Source organism: Barbus barbus, assembly GCF_936440315.1.
Source record: "Barbus barbus genome assembly, chromosome: 2".
In the NCBI taxonomy this organism is placed as follows: Eukaryota; Metazoa; Chordata; class Actinopteri; order Cypriniformes; family Cyprinidae; genus Barbus; species Barbus barbus.
In genome coordinates, this window is record NC_136730.1 from 24510850 (window position 1) to 24527190 (window position 16341).

Consider the following 16341-nt stretch of genomic DNA (forward strand, 5'->3'; position numbering starts at 1 on the left):
ATTCAGAATTCTGGCCAAGCACAGAGCACTCAGTCCTGTTCTCTGCAGAGTTTTCCGAAATATGTTTGTTGTTTTTGTTTGACCTTTTCTGCATATTGCACTGCAAAGCTTAAACTCAACAATATTTGATCACCTGGTCTGGAACATTAGTGCATGCTCCTCCATTGACCTTCAGTTCCCACTCCTGTATTGAAGAATCAAGCGTTGTGATCTTTGTATATGAGCTCCTCAGTCAGAAATGTTTTTACAACGTTGAATAGCATTTATCTTTTAACATCATTTGACCATTAATGTATACAGTGCTAAGCATCTAAACACATTTCTGTCTTTTTTCCTGTAAGCTAATAGTTGTGCCATAAATTCTATTAGGATGAAACATGTGAAACAAAAAACTCTATTAAATACTACATTAAGTGACAGCTATTTTGCATTGCCATCATTCTCTCATCATATAATCATGAATTTAAGACATTTTATTTTTCATCAATTTCATCTCCAGTGTTTTGTGAGATTAAAAATGATAGCATATTCATAATGATAACTTTATATTGCTTTTTGAACCACTTTTAGCATGGTGTAATGTCTCTACATTTCTCTGTTAATGACTCTGTGGGGACGTGTGGCACATGAGTTTGATTATTTTATGAGCAGGATCATTGTATTTTATTGCTACCATAAAAGTCAGTGTTTTCCCTTATTTTCCTAATGGCCGCAGTGGGCCTTTCCGTGATTGAAGGACACAGTAAAAGTGTGATTAGGGGAAATGGAGCAAGGCTGAGGAGGTTCCGTATACAAGGGGAAGGGGAGATCGAGAGATAAAGGGCAAGAGAGGTGAGCTGGAAGACTCAGCTAAACCTCCATTATAGTGACGAGTGGGGTTGAGTTATTAAGCCCAATTATGTTTAAAGCAAACTCTGTTGAAAAGCTTAACTCTCTGAATCCAGTCATACCGTAAAGGAGGGATTTTTTTTGTCTTGCAAATGTATTTTTGGCTGTTTTTCCCTGTCTACATTGTAACATTGCTTTTGCATTTTCTGTTGGTGGTATGTTGTGTAGATGGTTTGGGAAAGTGGCTGTGTGGTTATTGTCATGCTGACACCTCTTGCTGAAAATGGCATCAAACAGTGTCATCAGTATTGGCCTGATGAAGGCTCGGACCTTTACCACATATATGAGGTAAACCTCCTGTGCAATGATGATTTATTATTTCAATGATGATTTATTATTATTATTTCAACTCTCTGGGGTCTGAGGGGGTTTGGGGGCACTGAAGAAGTTTTAACATGCCCTGATATTTGTGGGGATTTTTTCAGTCTCTTAAAAACATATTAATATACCTTAACTAAATACTAGGACAATGGACCCTTTTCACAAACTTTGATGACGCGTTTCCATAGTTATTAACATTGCAAGTCTAGCAAAGTTGTATATTGTTTCTTTTTTTTTTTTTTAAATAATGTACATTCATAACACTACACTGTAAAAAAAAATATTTGGGCAGCTGTGGTTACCAGAATAAATTTGTAAAAAATATAGAAAAATCAAAGTTCATCACAAGTAGCTTTTACGCCATCTGAAGTATATACTATTAGAGTCATTCACAAAAACACAAATCACCAACATTAAATAAACAACAGATGTAACATAAAACCCAAATGTACATAACTGAGAAAAACTATTAAGACATTATTTAAACAAAATACTTTCAAATGCATCATGCAGGAAAATGTGGGAATATTAGTTTACAGTTTTTCACTCTAAATTATATGTTTATTTATTCTGTTTTACTTCTAAAAACTGTACAATTAACAGCATTTTACTGAAAAATTCCATGAAATGTCTAGTTAGATCTTTTACAGTTTTTCCCTGTATAAAGTACGAGAACTTACTGTTAACCTATTAACCTTTTTTACAGTGTATACTTTGTTTTATATTACCTTGGCATTAAATATCAGAATACTAATAATAAAATGACTGAGGTAGTGACAGCAAATTTGACCTCTTTTTCTCTTTCAACCACCATGATCGATCTCTCAATATTTTTTTCCACCCTGGAAAATCATAGAAACGCTATTGTGGATTTGTTTTCTTTTGCTACTATAGTAAATGAGAACCCAACTATAGCAAGTATACCAGATTATGGTAAGTTTACTCAACTATGTCAATTTCCACTTCTGAGAACCCTGGAAATGTGAAAAGGGTCCATTTAATTGCCCTATTGTTTTTTTTTTTTACCAAAATAACAGTTTTTCCTATACATGAATCTAAAATGTAATTTTTTTAAATGAATTTTACATGTCAGAGTGTAAAATCACACTGTGCTTATATGTTCTTGAAGGTAAATCTGGTCTCTGAGCATATCTGGTGTGACGATTTCCTGGTGCGCAGTTTCTACCTGAAGAACGTCCAGACTAATGAGACCCGCACAGTCACTCAGTTCCACTTCTTGTCCTGGATGGACCAGAATGTTCCAGAGTCAGCTAGGACCTTGCTGGACTTCCGCAGGTATGTATCCAGCAAGAACAGAGAGTATGTTTTTGAAGAAATAAAATCTAGCCCTTTATCCCTATATGTGTGTGCATAGTAGCAAATGCATGGAAATCCCTCAACAAGAATCCCTATTAAATGAAACACTCCAATTAAATGTGAAATGTTCAGCAATAAAACAGTAGTGAAAGGAAAGCCAATGGCAGCATATGACTCCCTCATTTTTCACCTGCTGTGAGCGTTCTGAAGAAATACAATAGGCCTCTGGGGGAAAACCTTAAAGAAATTTAACAACACTGGCACAGGCGGATGCATACCTCCAATAGGACGAGTTAACCAATTTTAGCAAGTGTTCTGCTGTGCTGTTACATTTAGTTTATTAATCCCACTACTTCACCACAGAATGTAGGGAAATGATGTTAGCATGTTACGCTTCAGACTGCCTACTTTGTATTTTTAGAGTTGAGTGTGTAATCTTTTGGAGAATTTCCTGTTGTTGACTCAGAGCTCTGTGCAGCTCACTCTGATTTGCTTACATTCATGAAATATGGTATATCTATCATTTATCTAATCATTTTACAGACACAGTGTGCAGTATGCTTTAGATTTCAAATAGTTCTCCTTATACAGTAGCTACTATATACAGTGAATGCTTTGGGGAAATGTCTCATTTTTACATGTGCATATGCATATTATATATGCCTGTCATATGATATTAAAAATTTATGTGCTGACATTTCTAAAGCGTCAGATTTGGAGTGCTGATTCTGCTGTTGATTCATGGGAGGACTGTTGGATCATATGCACAAAGCGTTTAGATCTGGAATGCTGATGCTGGATCTTGTGCCCTGAGACATAATGGGGTAATAAATGTGCACTGATAAATGAAAAGGGTGGGTCTGATCCTATATCAGCAGTCTTACTGATGATTGACATATGATCCTTGAGTCTGAATTATCACTCCCATTCTGAGACACAAAGTGTGCTGAATATTCTTTTCACTTTTAAAAAAAAAAAATCTGCCAAAGTTTCAATGACACCTTGAGCATTGAGGCTTTGGAGAGATGGTTTTAACCCTGGTGCTTCTGTTTCTGTAACTGGCTTGCTCTGGTTTCTGTTGCCATTCTGAATATCTCCCCAAAGGCCTGTGACACAGTCTTGTCTCATACACTGCCATGACTCACACTGAATCTGTCAAACGCTCCTCACTCACCTCTCTTGTTTTTTCGTTGGCCAGCTAATTAGCGGTTGCCAGTGTCATTTTTGTGATGTTGCAGCTAGTTATATGAGCCCAGTTGCATAGTCACAAAAGTGATCATTGGAAACTGTATCTCCTCTTCCAGGCCCTTGATTTTTTCCTTGCCTCCCCACCTGCATCTCAAACTCACCAGATGTCCCTGTTTCTCGCACTCAACCAACCCTTTTTCTCTGCCCCTCTGTTTTGCCCAGAAACACACGCTGCTGCCCTAATGCCCCAATGCATGATGGTCCCCTCTGCACTCTTTCAGATCTCAGACAAATATTTAAAGCACTTTTCTTACACATTTCTTGTGGAGGAAACATCAGGCTTTATTTTATATTTATTTCAAGGTCCAAAAATTAACCAAATGAATTTTTTTTTTACTTATCTAGAAATGTATTTTGCATTGTTTTTTATTAAAACCATTTATGTTTATGCCCACTGTGAATTCTTTCCTCATACTTTTATTAAATTGGTGGTTGATTGTGTTTATGGGGTGTAGTCTAACATGTGTTAATGCTTCGTTTGTTAAAAAATACATTCTTTTTCACATAATTTACCTTTATTCCACACCGCTCTGTCCCTTCTCTGACAAACGCTCTGATCTTTTCCTGCTTTTATGAAGCCCCTCCCTCAGAAATACGTGATGGGCTCAGATTAGTTAGCTGGCCCAGTGTGTTGTGATTGGCTAATGTCTCTAGTGCATGTCTGAACATCCCGCCCCTCAGCTCAACGCATGTGCTCTGGTTGTATTGTAAACAATGGCGTCGTCTATATTGCTTATCAATTTGAGCCCGATTGAGACACAGAGGATATTAGTGAAGAGGATCGCGCAAATCTGTGTAAGCATGGCTTTTAATGGTAGGCCTAAGTTTTTTGTTTGGTGTTGTCTCATACGTTTATATACGCTGTTATTTGTAAATGCTACTGCTTCTGTTAGCTTTTAATATACGTTTTTATTCTTTTATAAAAGCTTTAATACAGTACGGCAACCACACACGCGTCCATGCATAATGCTTCTTATAGTTACAGAACCACTGCTTTAGTACATTGATTTTGAAACTTGTGAATCCATTAGAATTGTTAGAAGACAATATACGAATATATTCATATACGAATATATTTTTTGGTGCATCCCTAGTTTTCTTCCTCTTCTCTAAAGCAACACAGGATGGCCTCACCCCCTTTGTTGCATGTTCCCGGGAGAGGGGTTTATCTGAGTTCTTGACTTTACGGACCCGCGAAGTAACTCCTTGTAGTTCCTTACCAGTTGTTTTTGTAGACATTAAACTGCCAGAATTTTAAAAGACGATATCTCCATTTGCGTTGAACTTTCAGCTTCGTAACTTTGCAGATATTGTTTATGCTCAAACAGCAACATTACACACTAACTAATATTAAAAAAGTGAAATCGCAATCAACCACCCCTTTAAATGAATATTATGATCAAGGAATGTCACATTTGTTTTACTAAAAGAAAAAAAAACAACTTTAGGCATTCTTCTGGTGGTAATTTTTCCACAATATTTAAAAGCCTGAAGAAATGCGAGTAATGTTTTTTTTTCTTTAATAGGGTTTTTTTTCTTTGATTTTAATTGAGCTTATCACTTACATCAGTGTGGGTAAGGTAACATTCTTATACTTTGACTTCAACCGTGTAACCTGTTGTAGTTCCTTAAATTCTGTTTTATAAATTAGCCAAAGCCAGTTCTTGCATTTGGCTCTTGGCAAATATTAATTGTGGACCCAGCTGTCTTTAAACAACATTATGTAAATGTGTGCAGCAGGTTTTAGAATTGAAAGTCGTCCCATGAGCATTCAGATCTGATCTTAAAACCCTTTTTTGGTATCTCTTGAGAAATCAACCTTGAGGTATGCACAAAGCAGTTTTTTTTTGGGGGGGGGGGCAAAACAATATGAGTTAACACAGTAGGTTTCCACGGCAACAGCACCTATGTGCCTTAAAATCCTGCAAAGCCTTTTGGTTTTGCAGGCATAATAATTGTGCAAGGTTAATGTGTTTTGGATCATGACACCTAACCACACATCATTTACTTAATGGCTTGTCACAATGTGGCGGATTTAACAACCTCTCCATTTGTTTTAATTGTTTGGCATGGACCTTTTGGTTTATATTGATTTTGATAGACACATGTTAGAAAGTCCTCTGGTTTGACAGTAACGTGTTTGATAATAAGCAAATGTAATATGTTTATATGTGACCATATTTATAACAGTTTCTAAAATGGCAAATGAATATGTTCATGATCTACTTATTTGCACTTCCAGTATTAATGGCCTCTTTTTTTCTGTCATTGCAGAAAGGTTAACAAGTGCTACCGGGGCAGATCTTGTCCAATTATTGTTCATTGCAGGCAAGTACCAGCATAATATAAAAATGCATTTATAAGCTATTTGCATCTGTCTAAGAAAAATAATATAATATATATATATATAGCTTTACTTCTTTTATATAAAATGCAAAAGTGAAAGCAGTATTAAGTCCAGTGATATAAGTTATCAGTGGTCTGAATTATCTCTCAGGCACTGGTCAAATAAATGAAGTATTGAGTGAATATCTACACGAGTGATGGTAAAAATGGATGGCCTTTACGTTCAGTGTGAAACTGAGGAATGTGAGAGTCTGTGTAAGCTAAAATAGTGGCCAAATGATCTTTAACACCAGGGGTTAATGAGCAACATGTTGTGCGTTGTGGGGAAGAAAGGCTTCACAGCTGTCATGCATATTTGAATAATTCAGAATGATATCAGGGGAGAGGGAAGAGTTTCCCTAAATAGCACTCATTTCCCAAACCCCCCACTTGAATGTGTTTTGTGTGTGTGTGCTTAAACATTGTGACATTCATTCAGTAATGCACTCATAATATTCAGTGGCATGTCTTGAAAAGTAACCTTGATTTCAAATCAGAATGCAGTTTACCATCCAACTGCGTCTGAGTTTGGCTGGTTCTCACAATTTAGTTGATTGCATAGAAGGTAAAACAAGTTCAAGTTTCAAATTCCCACTGTGTTCAGATGCTTTGTTTTTGCTCTTAAAAGAGCTGTGTTGTGTTATTTCATTTTTTTTTTTTTTTGCAAATGCAGTTTAGTTTTGCAAAGAACAGGAAAACAAGACAGCAGTCGTCTTTGATAGAATTATTGTGAATGCTGAAGCATGATGCAACAGCAAACAATGCGGCTGAAACACAACAGAGAAATGAACGCTTTGTTTTCGTTTCAGCAGGCACATACTGTAATGCTCATTCAGACAGGTCTGCTCTTTTCTCAGAAGTGATAACGAGTTTCTGTCTTCATTTGCAGCGATGGCGCTGGAAGGAGTGGAACCTACATCCTGATTGACATGGTTCTAAATAAAATGGCCAAAGGTAAGAGCGCACGGCACAGATGAGGAGGCACTGTCATAACACACAACGTTTCACACAATGAAGGTCTCTTCGTGCATTAGAGGAAGATCGAGGTCTTTAATGAATGGCCAAGGCTGTCAAAATGCTAATGTGAATAAAAGTGTGTGAAAACATGAAGAACGGAGAAGAGCGTGTATTTCTCCTTGTGCTTGCACCTGAAAGCAAGTGCGAGGGTTTCAGCTTCGCCTAATATGGTTGACTTTTTCACATGCAAATATTAAACGTTCAGCTCTGTGTGGCGTTCGGGCTCAGAAACAGGGACACCAAATAAATAAACCAACTACGCCACCCTTGGGGCTTATTACCAGGGAATCGCCCTAAACAAATTAGGAGCACACAAGGCTCACAGGCTCGTATTGGTTGGAGTCAGGCATGAGACATGGGTGAAGAATACAAACAATAAAATCACTTTATTGATTAAAATGATACAAACAAAGAAGAAAAAAAAGAAAGTCATCAGAAAAAGGATGTTCAAAATTGGACACTCTTGGCAACGGAAATTGGGAACGGCAGTCGTATTACTCCACCCAAGGGGCCTCCCTATTCTCCTAAAAGAAAAGAAACAAAGAAAACCACAAACACACGTGCACTCACACTGCACTCCGTCAAACACCTCCGAGTGGCACAGCAATCACTCCAAAATACCACCACCAAGATGAGGAGGGCTGCCGCCCTTAGTTTCCTTGCCGCCCAGGCCTACAATAAAGAACACACATCAGACTCATACACCACAAAATGAAAAAAAAAACAAAAGGAGAAAACAAGAAATACACAAAAACAATTGTTTGACCCAAATGCACAATGTTCATCTCAAACCAGTATGATAACAAGCACTCTCATCACAGAAAGATACGTTCCAGATGATCGTCACCTCACAACATTGTTGAATAGTACACATTCACCACTTAAATCCAGGGAACTCTTATGAGAACAATTGGATAACCGGATATCCTAGACAGCATCAGGAAAATACAGACCAGGTGGTTGTTTAACTGTACCGGGCCACAAAGACCGCACTTGAGCCAAAAAGAAAGAATTAAACAAAACAAACATTCACATAATAATAAATAAACCAAAAACAAAAAGAAACTTAAATCAGAACAATAATAAACAGTGATGACTAAGAATAATGAGCATCAAAAGCCACTTTAAATACAACTCCTTACATTCTGAGTACCCAATATCAAATCCCGGGCAATGAAAACATCCACACCAATTCTCATAGAATGACAGAGAAAAGTTAACATTAATGGTGCCGTTGAAGTCGGAGATGTCGCAGTGACGCTAGTCAGTAAGGCTACACAGCAGTGCAGCACGTAGTAATTTTGTGGTCGCTCCACAGTCGTATATCCGTGAAATCAAGCCAAACAGCCGCACGTAGTAATTTTGTAGTCGCTCCGCAGTTTATGTTGAACCGGACTTCTGATTAAAGCGTCCAGTGAACGACAATGATGACGAAACAACCCACCATAACCTTAAACAGGCATATGAAACACACCTGGATTAAAATAAAGAGAAAACTCACCAAGCGTACTTGAGTCGGACTGAGGCATTAAATATAAATGGTTGAAAACATACCTGAACAGCCCGTCATTAAAGAACCACGAAACTCATCCGCTTTTCCGGAAGTGCACACAACAGCGAGCGCCGCCAAGTGTACGCCGATTAGTTCCCCTGTCCACTACAACAAAGAAGTCCATATCACCCTGTGCCACAGGAATCATTTGCAACAGAGTCGCTAACCGGCAGCTCTTACCTCTCTAGCTCTGGCACACCGCGCCGGAACAACAACAATGACATGACGTCACGTGTAATGCCCTCACAGGTAACATACACCAACCACATTTATAGTCCTCATAACTAGCACTAAATCACCATCCAGCCGAGCGTTAATAGGCGGGGCGAGTGCCTACTGCTACATCTGCATAGAGTTTAACAAGTCATGTGAATCCATCCACAAAGACCTGTCCGAATCATCACCATTCTTCCTGACCCCATCTGGTGAGGTCACCCATGCATTTGCCTCCCCCCATGCTTCTCTATTCTGGTCACCAGTCCATCCCTACTCCTGACCTGACCATGGTCCGTGACTTTTTCCATAATGAGGGATCAAAGGCCAGATGCAAGGGAGAGCGTCGCCGCATTTGTGCCTCTTTCCCATGCTGTCAGGGGCCCGGAGCCTCGGCCCTCAGCAACCCCCTCATCTCCCTTTTATCTGCTCTCTGGAAGGAGGAGGGGCTCCCAGGTTGCCCACTTTCCAGTGTTCACTTGTGTGATCAAAGCCCCAGAAACTCTCAAACAACAGAAATCTCCGTCTTCCATTCCCTTTTCTCTCTCCTGTTCTTCATGTCTTCCTCTTCTCTCTCTCTCTCTCTCTCTCTCTCTCTCTCTCTTTCTTTTCTGAAACACCCCGTCGTATTTTTCTTTCGCTTTTCTTCATCTCCAGGAATGAATTGTAAATTAGTGAAGAATGCTGTTTTAATTCCAAAGCCTTTTCTTGTTAGATGCCCCCTCCTTTGCTCGCTCTATGTCTTTCCCCCTAAACTTCGGAATCTTGCACTTCTTAAGACATGAAAGTGTTGGAGCACTTTTGAGGCTGGAAACCCAGCTGCACTCGCCCCCTTTCAGAAAGCATCTACAAGGATTCCCGCTTTTCTCTTTCCTTCGCCCTCAAACTCTCTCACTCCCTCTCTATCAATCTGTGCAGAAGGGAGGGGGTTGTCTTTTCTTTTTGAAGAATGAATGAATGAATGAGAAATAAGGCCTTGTTAGACCTCTTCTACTCTCCGCTCATTTATGAGGAGAAACAACAATGGACCAGTAGAAAAAGTCATTCAAGCTAAAGGTGAAAGGGAGATTTCTCCTAATCAGCCTTTTTCACTCTTACCGCCATGTGAAAAATTTCATATTCACTTTACAGTTTTGGTTCAGTCAGTGGTGCCGATGTAAATTTGTATTGCCAAGAATAACAGCACTGCATGAGTGCAGCCGTATGTATCACTATATGTGTTTTCATGAGCTCTATTGGTATTAACCACTGTCTTCGAATCTCTTATTTTAAGTTGTCTAATTGAATGGCTTTATTCAAGTCAAAAAATTATATGTAATACAACTGAATCAATCTGAGTATACTGAATTACACCAACAATCAATTTTAAGAGTCAGATCGGGTAGAGAAAATGTACATTTACCACTTGTAAATGTACATTTTTACCACTGGTATTGTGTTTGTATTTATTTTTTATGACATATTTTGTTCTAGAACAAGGCATGAAGTTCTGCTATAGACTAAAACAAGGTTAGCTAAAAACAAGGTACAGACATGGTCTATGAGCTTTGTCCAACATTGCAAAGGGAATGTAATTCCACAGAAAAAGCGAACGCTGGAGAGAGTGCTAGATGATCTATGATTATGTGGAGTACTTTGAACTCATGTTATGTGGCTCTGTTGCAGGTGCCAAGGAGATTGATATTGCTGCTACCCTGGAGCACCTGAGGGACCAGAGATCAGGCATGGTACAGACCAAGGTAAGAGACTGTAAATATTTTATCTATAAAATCTAAATGTAAGCTTTTAAATGTAGCACTGCTCTTATTGCTTTGAAATTTTGTCTATTCAAGGCAAATTAATCCTTATATTTTGTGTATTTTAGCAATAAGTCAATATTAATGTCATTATTATTCAATTTCATACCATGATAAGCTCATCATCAGAAGGAAAAGTTCAGTCAGCTGCCCTGTAAGTGCAATTACACCTGCACGCATCGTCCCGAGACGTCCTGTACAATACGACCCTAACCACACTGCTACAATTAACATCGATTTGTAATCTAAAACCACATAGTCAATAAAGCAGCAAAAGCCAGGCTCAGAAAATAAACTTGTAATTGATCACTTCTTCCATGACAAATACATCATGTTGATGCCGCAAGCAACAACGTTTTGAACATCAGCCAGAAGGTCCTAGAGAGTCTCCAGCATTCCAAGGCTGACTGATACAAGATCAGTTTTTTTAAACTATGCTAAAGAAACATATATTTAGCATTCTACTGTTTGGAGATAACAAGATGAGCAAATGACAGTCCCCTCCTCAGAGCCACACTGAATTACATTAGCTGCTGTTTATGAAAGCTAAAGACCTGACTACCTGGTTAACCACTGTAAACGGAGCCTCCATGGATTGTGTTGAAAAGATAGCATTCAGCTGCAAATCTATTCAGAGGAGGCTGAAAATAGTGAATATGTAAGTGGTATTATATAAGTAGTAAATGTTAGTGGAATGTTAGCTTCCTCTCTGTTTTATTCGTTTTTCGTATATGTAAGTTAGTGAATACATTTTGCTGAAGTAATCAGCCTACTTTACAGAATAATCAGCTATTCATTTTTTTGTTCATGTGTCGTGGAGTGCAACAAATTCCTATTATTTGAATGAAAGCCAGAGCTGTTTCCTCTGCCAACAGTAATGGTTTCCAAAGTAACTGCAAGTTAACAACCAACAACTGTCAGAATGTTTTTTTAAAAAGTTATGAAAAAAGTACTGCTATTATTTCCAGAGGAAGTCCTCATTCTACTTATCAGTTCCTAGTCACATTGTAGTTAGTCTGTAACTGTATGTCTCTGACTCTGTAATGTAATGTAATGCCTGACTCGCTTATAAGGATATTTGGATCTTTCTGTTTTGTTTTCACCTATTTATTAAATATTAAAATATTATTAGTATTACTAACATAATCATGTCATTTAAATTAATGAGAAATCCTTGTACACCTTGGGACTTGCTGTTACATTTTTAATCACTTTTAAATTAACCATGAATCTTTTCATTAGAAAGAAAAAAAAAATAGGCCTACATTTACTTAATCATTTATCTTTAATCCTAACGTAACAGGTTGCTTTCAAGCTCTGTAGTTTGTTCATTCTGCTCATTTCTGGACTTTAAGAGTACATTATTTGTGATTTTACTGTTCTGGCCTGCTTAGTCAGTACTCCAAAAAGCAGCATATGTCCAAAGGATGCCTCCTCGCCCTGCACGATTAGAACACTGTCAAAGCAGGTACTCGTGTGTGAAATTGGTATGCCTCCTAAAATCCATTCTACCCTCTCTATTCCTGGCCCAGAATAGGAATGTTTTGTGCATTAGCAGCTCCATGAGCTCTCCGGCTTTTGTTTACCTTGGAAGAGAAGCTCTTAAACAGCTTGACTGATCAGATAAATATCTACAGCCATACTTCATCATGTCTGGAGAACACTGAGGCATTGATGTGACACCATCTAGTGGCAAAATGGTCACATTTACACTTTTAGTACGCCTGTTGTCACCTTTTTTCTTCCAAATCGCCTTGCATGTGACAGTGAATGATATTTGTGAAAGTGCATTTATGGTCATTTGCATGCATTAGGTGGTCTGTGTTTCCAGCACAAGCTATTACCGCTACAAAGTAAAAGGATAAAATAGTACATTTATTCAAAGCTGTTTAGGTTTTGTACTGACATCACCAACTTTTACCTTCACTTACAACATTCCACAGTTTTTGAGAGACTAATTTATGTTGGTTGAAAATACAGAAAAGTGCATGTTAAGTTAATTCAAGAGGGATTTTGATCCGTTTCTTGTTTTGCGAAGCTTTGCATCTGACTTAACGCCCACTTTAGCTTGGTTTATTCCGTGGCCTGCAGCGGGAGCTTTGGTTTCAAACGTTAGTTTTGAGGGTCGCTCTTCAGACAATGATCGATCTTCACAGGGTGCCCCTCAGGGAAGAGACAGATTCTGAGTCATAGTTTGAACAGAGCACATTGAGTCACACATTCTCTGCAGCTTTAAATACACATATCTACACAAGGAGCACACACACATTTCGTATCTACGTTCCAGCAACTTATTACGTCTTCTTCTGACTGATATTCTCTTTAGGTCCGTTTTTCCCTTATTCTGCAAGATAAGTTTGTGCTTATTGTAAAATGTTGGTGTTTTTTCAAGTGCTTGGCTGAGTTTCTTCCACTTTCTCTCCTTCTGTCTTAAGGAACAGTTCGAGTTTGCATTGACTGCTGTAGCAGAAGAGGTGAATGCCATCCTGAAAGCTCTGCCTCAGTGAAGGAAACTTTCGCAAACACTTCCAACCTGTCTTCTTCCTCTCTTTTCTGTGTAACCTGGATACTTATGAAAATTGACAAAATTTTAAGCTCTATCCAAACTCAGACGCATTGTATTGCGCAAGACATTTCTTTGTACTAAGTGTGTGTGTAAAATTCTATAGCATTGAAATGATTGTTTAGAATAATTGTTTAGATATTCAACTAGCCAACTAAGCATGCAAACATAGATTGTATTTGCTGCTCGGATTGGTGTTTACATACCCACTAGCTGTACATATGAAATGTCTGAAGTATATGTGTTTGTGAGAAGCAGATGTGATCTTAGCGTTGCTGTATTAGTTCGCTGCGGTTATGTTCTTATACAGTGAGTTCATGTGACTACACTTAAATTATGGATGAGCAATACTAATGTGACAATGAGAATACTACACTATATTGTAGTATAGTGCATTGTTGTGATATATTGTTTCTAAATCAACTAATAAACAGATTGTATTACATATAGATAAATTAATTATGCATACAGAATGAACCATGTGATTAAAAATGGTCTGCCAAAATGTAATTGTACATATTATTTTTGTGTGTGCGGTATAAAAGTAACCTAATAAATCTCAAAACACCGAAGCTTGAATGATAATTGCATTCATGAATCATTTTGTGTGTGATGGAGGGAGAAAAACTGGATGAGAGAGATTGTACCAACAGTTCTCCTCACGTGAATTGTCACTCAGTTCTCTAAAATCTGTTCTGGCAAGTTGAACAAGAACAGACAAATAGGCAGTTTTCAGTTTTGCTCATCCTCGAACAACTTATATATAGACTACTGCACAAATCATAAAAATGTATTTTTGTTTAGAATTATTTGTAAACTTTTCACTTAGGCGCTTACATAAATATTCACACCTCTTAATTTCCTGTCTGCAGTGCTATTATTGATATCACTTATGACGTCCATGCGCCTTCCTGCTATTTCTGTACGTTGATTTGCATTCCATTTGCATATGTATCTGTCGCTTAACCTGCGTCTTATCTTATCAGTATGCAGCCAATCTGAATGTAAGGAGGGCATGCTAATCATTTTATGAATAACTATATGGTAACCATAATTGTGCATGTTTAATTGGTTGTCATCAAAGAGATACAAGTTTATTAGAAAAAATTACGGATGGTAATTGCTTCCTGCAGCAACTAGAGTATTATGCGGGATTGTGATATGCTGTCATCTCCCGTTCAGGGAATTCATATTTCCTGGTATCGTTCAGCACTGCTAACATTATTCATTTTTGCGTTTGGCGACAACTAGTTTAACTCAAGCTGATTTTTTAATTAACTTAGTTTCACTATCATTCTTTTTAATATTCATCCATTTAGATTGTCCTTGATAATTTGCATTGTGATTATTCTCGTCTGTTCCAAGTTGCTTAAATCAGAATGTCATTATCCATTTTCTTTTCTCTCTCACATGAAGATATCTCATTTTTACCACCACAATGTCTGTGCCAAAGAGGAGGCATTACTGCTAGTACTATTAGTCCTAAATTGTTCAATTTCATTACATTAGCTGACACACTAGAACTGCAAATAATGGCCTATTTGCATGTTTTCTGGAATTTGTCACCTCAAGACCTCAAGTGACCCAAAAACGTCCAAAAGTCTCCAAAATCTAGTTTGCAAGTCATGAAAGTTATTGTTAGACATCACAAGCATAAAAAAATTCAAAGCTTCATATCCTTAGAAATACATTATTCAAACATTATTGAATAAAGGAAAGATACAGATTTAAACTGAAAGATGAGCCTCGCTGATGATCACTAAATCAAACAAGTAGCATCGGAAATGCTGTTTTATAGGAGATATTAAGAGCAGAAATATGAAAACAGTGTTCTAATTGGAAGTACATAACACTAGAAGTACATAAGCATTTTACTGTTAATGATCACAAATGACCTTGTGAGCTTCTGTACTACATATGAGCTTTACTTCTACCTGCCACTGCATTAAAAGATAAAAAGGAAACTGGCTAGAAACTACAGAAAGACATAAAGCTACACAGAACGCCCACACTTACAGACAGAACGGTTCAAATGACTAATCGGTTCTCATCTAGAATACACAACTTGTTAAATGTGATTGAAGGGAGAAATATACTTGCAAAGGTAATTGTTTTATAACTAATGTTCACTAAAAATCTTGTAAATGTAAATTTCTTCATGTAAATCTAGGTTACACTTTATTTTAAGGTGTTACAGTGTAATTATATAATTAATGAGTAATAGTAACTTAATGTGTACTTACTATAGGGTTCAGGTTAGGACTATGGTTAAGTTTAGGGTTAGTTACATGTAATTATACATAATTTACTGTTATTACTATAGTAAGTACATGTAACAAGGACCCTGTAAAATATATAGAGGTGATGAGTGTCACGTTGCCTTTGGTTCTTTGTGTTTTCCCCTTTCTGTTTGGAGTTTAGCTTACTTCCTGTTCATGTTTCCCTGTTTTCATCATAGATATGAATCTATAGGTAGATGACCTATTAGCAGCTGTTTCTATGGGCCGCTATACATAAGCCGTCTGCCATATTGTAATGGTCAAAGCAGGTCGGTGAACTCTCGAGAGCAAGTTGCCTTTCTGTCTGCAGCCCTAGTTATATGCATGTATGAATATCGATATCAGCAACAGACTACAGCAGATGATTTTGCTAACACAATACAACCAGACAAAGCTGTTAGATAACACGACAGGTACTATAGTTTAAAAACCTGTAATATTGAGTTAGGTTATACTTTATTTCGATAGTCCACTTTAGACATTCTACTAACTATAAGTAAATAACTTTGTAACTGCATGTCAACTACATGTCAACTAATTCTCATTAAATTGCAACTACATGTCTACTAACTCTCAGTAGGGTAGGTTTAGGGTTAGTAGAATAAGTTGACATATACTTGCAAAGTTTCTCATAGTCAGTATGTTGTATGTTGTGGACCCATCAAAATAAAGTGTTAGCAGATATTAAGCAGACAGTCTACTAATACTCTAATGACCGCTAGTTGACATGTAGTTGCAAAGTTACTTCCTGTTAGTAGAATG

At 37.5% G+C, this 16341-nt stretch overlaps 1 protein-coding gene across 1 annotated transcript in view; it reads left to right on the forward strand.

Moving 5' to 3' along the window:
• The window catches only part of LOC306881368 (receptor-type tyrosine-protein phosphatase N2-like), a gene marked incomplete at its 5' end in the record, with an annotated part of 177308 nt that extends 163426 nt beyond the window's left edge, over nucleotides 1-13882 (forward strand). Inside the window, 6 exons of the mRNA XM_079435448.1 lie at nucleotides 1057-1176; nucleotides 2339-2505; nucleotides 6049-6102; nucleotides 7049-7113; nucleotides 10607-10680; nucleotides 13173-13882. Of these exons, the coding sequence (XP_079291574.1) occupies nucleotides 1057-1176; nucleotides 2339-2505; nucleotides 6049-6102; nucleotides 7049-7113; nucleotides 10607-10680; nucleotides 13173-13244 (552 nt within the window). The 3' untranslated portion in view covers nucleotides 13245-13882. The remainder of the gene's footprint in view (nucleotides 1-1056; nucleotides 1177-2338; nucleotides 2506-6048; nucleotides 6103-7048; nucleotides 7114-10606; nucleotides 10681-13172) is intronic.
• Nucleotides 13883-16341: the final 2459 nt, after the last annotated feature.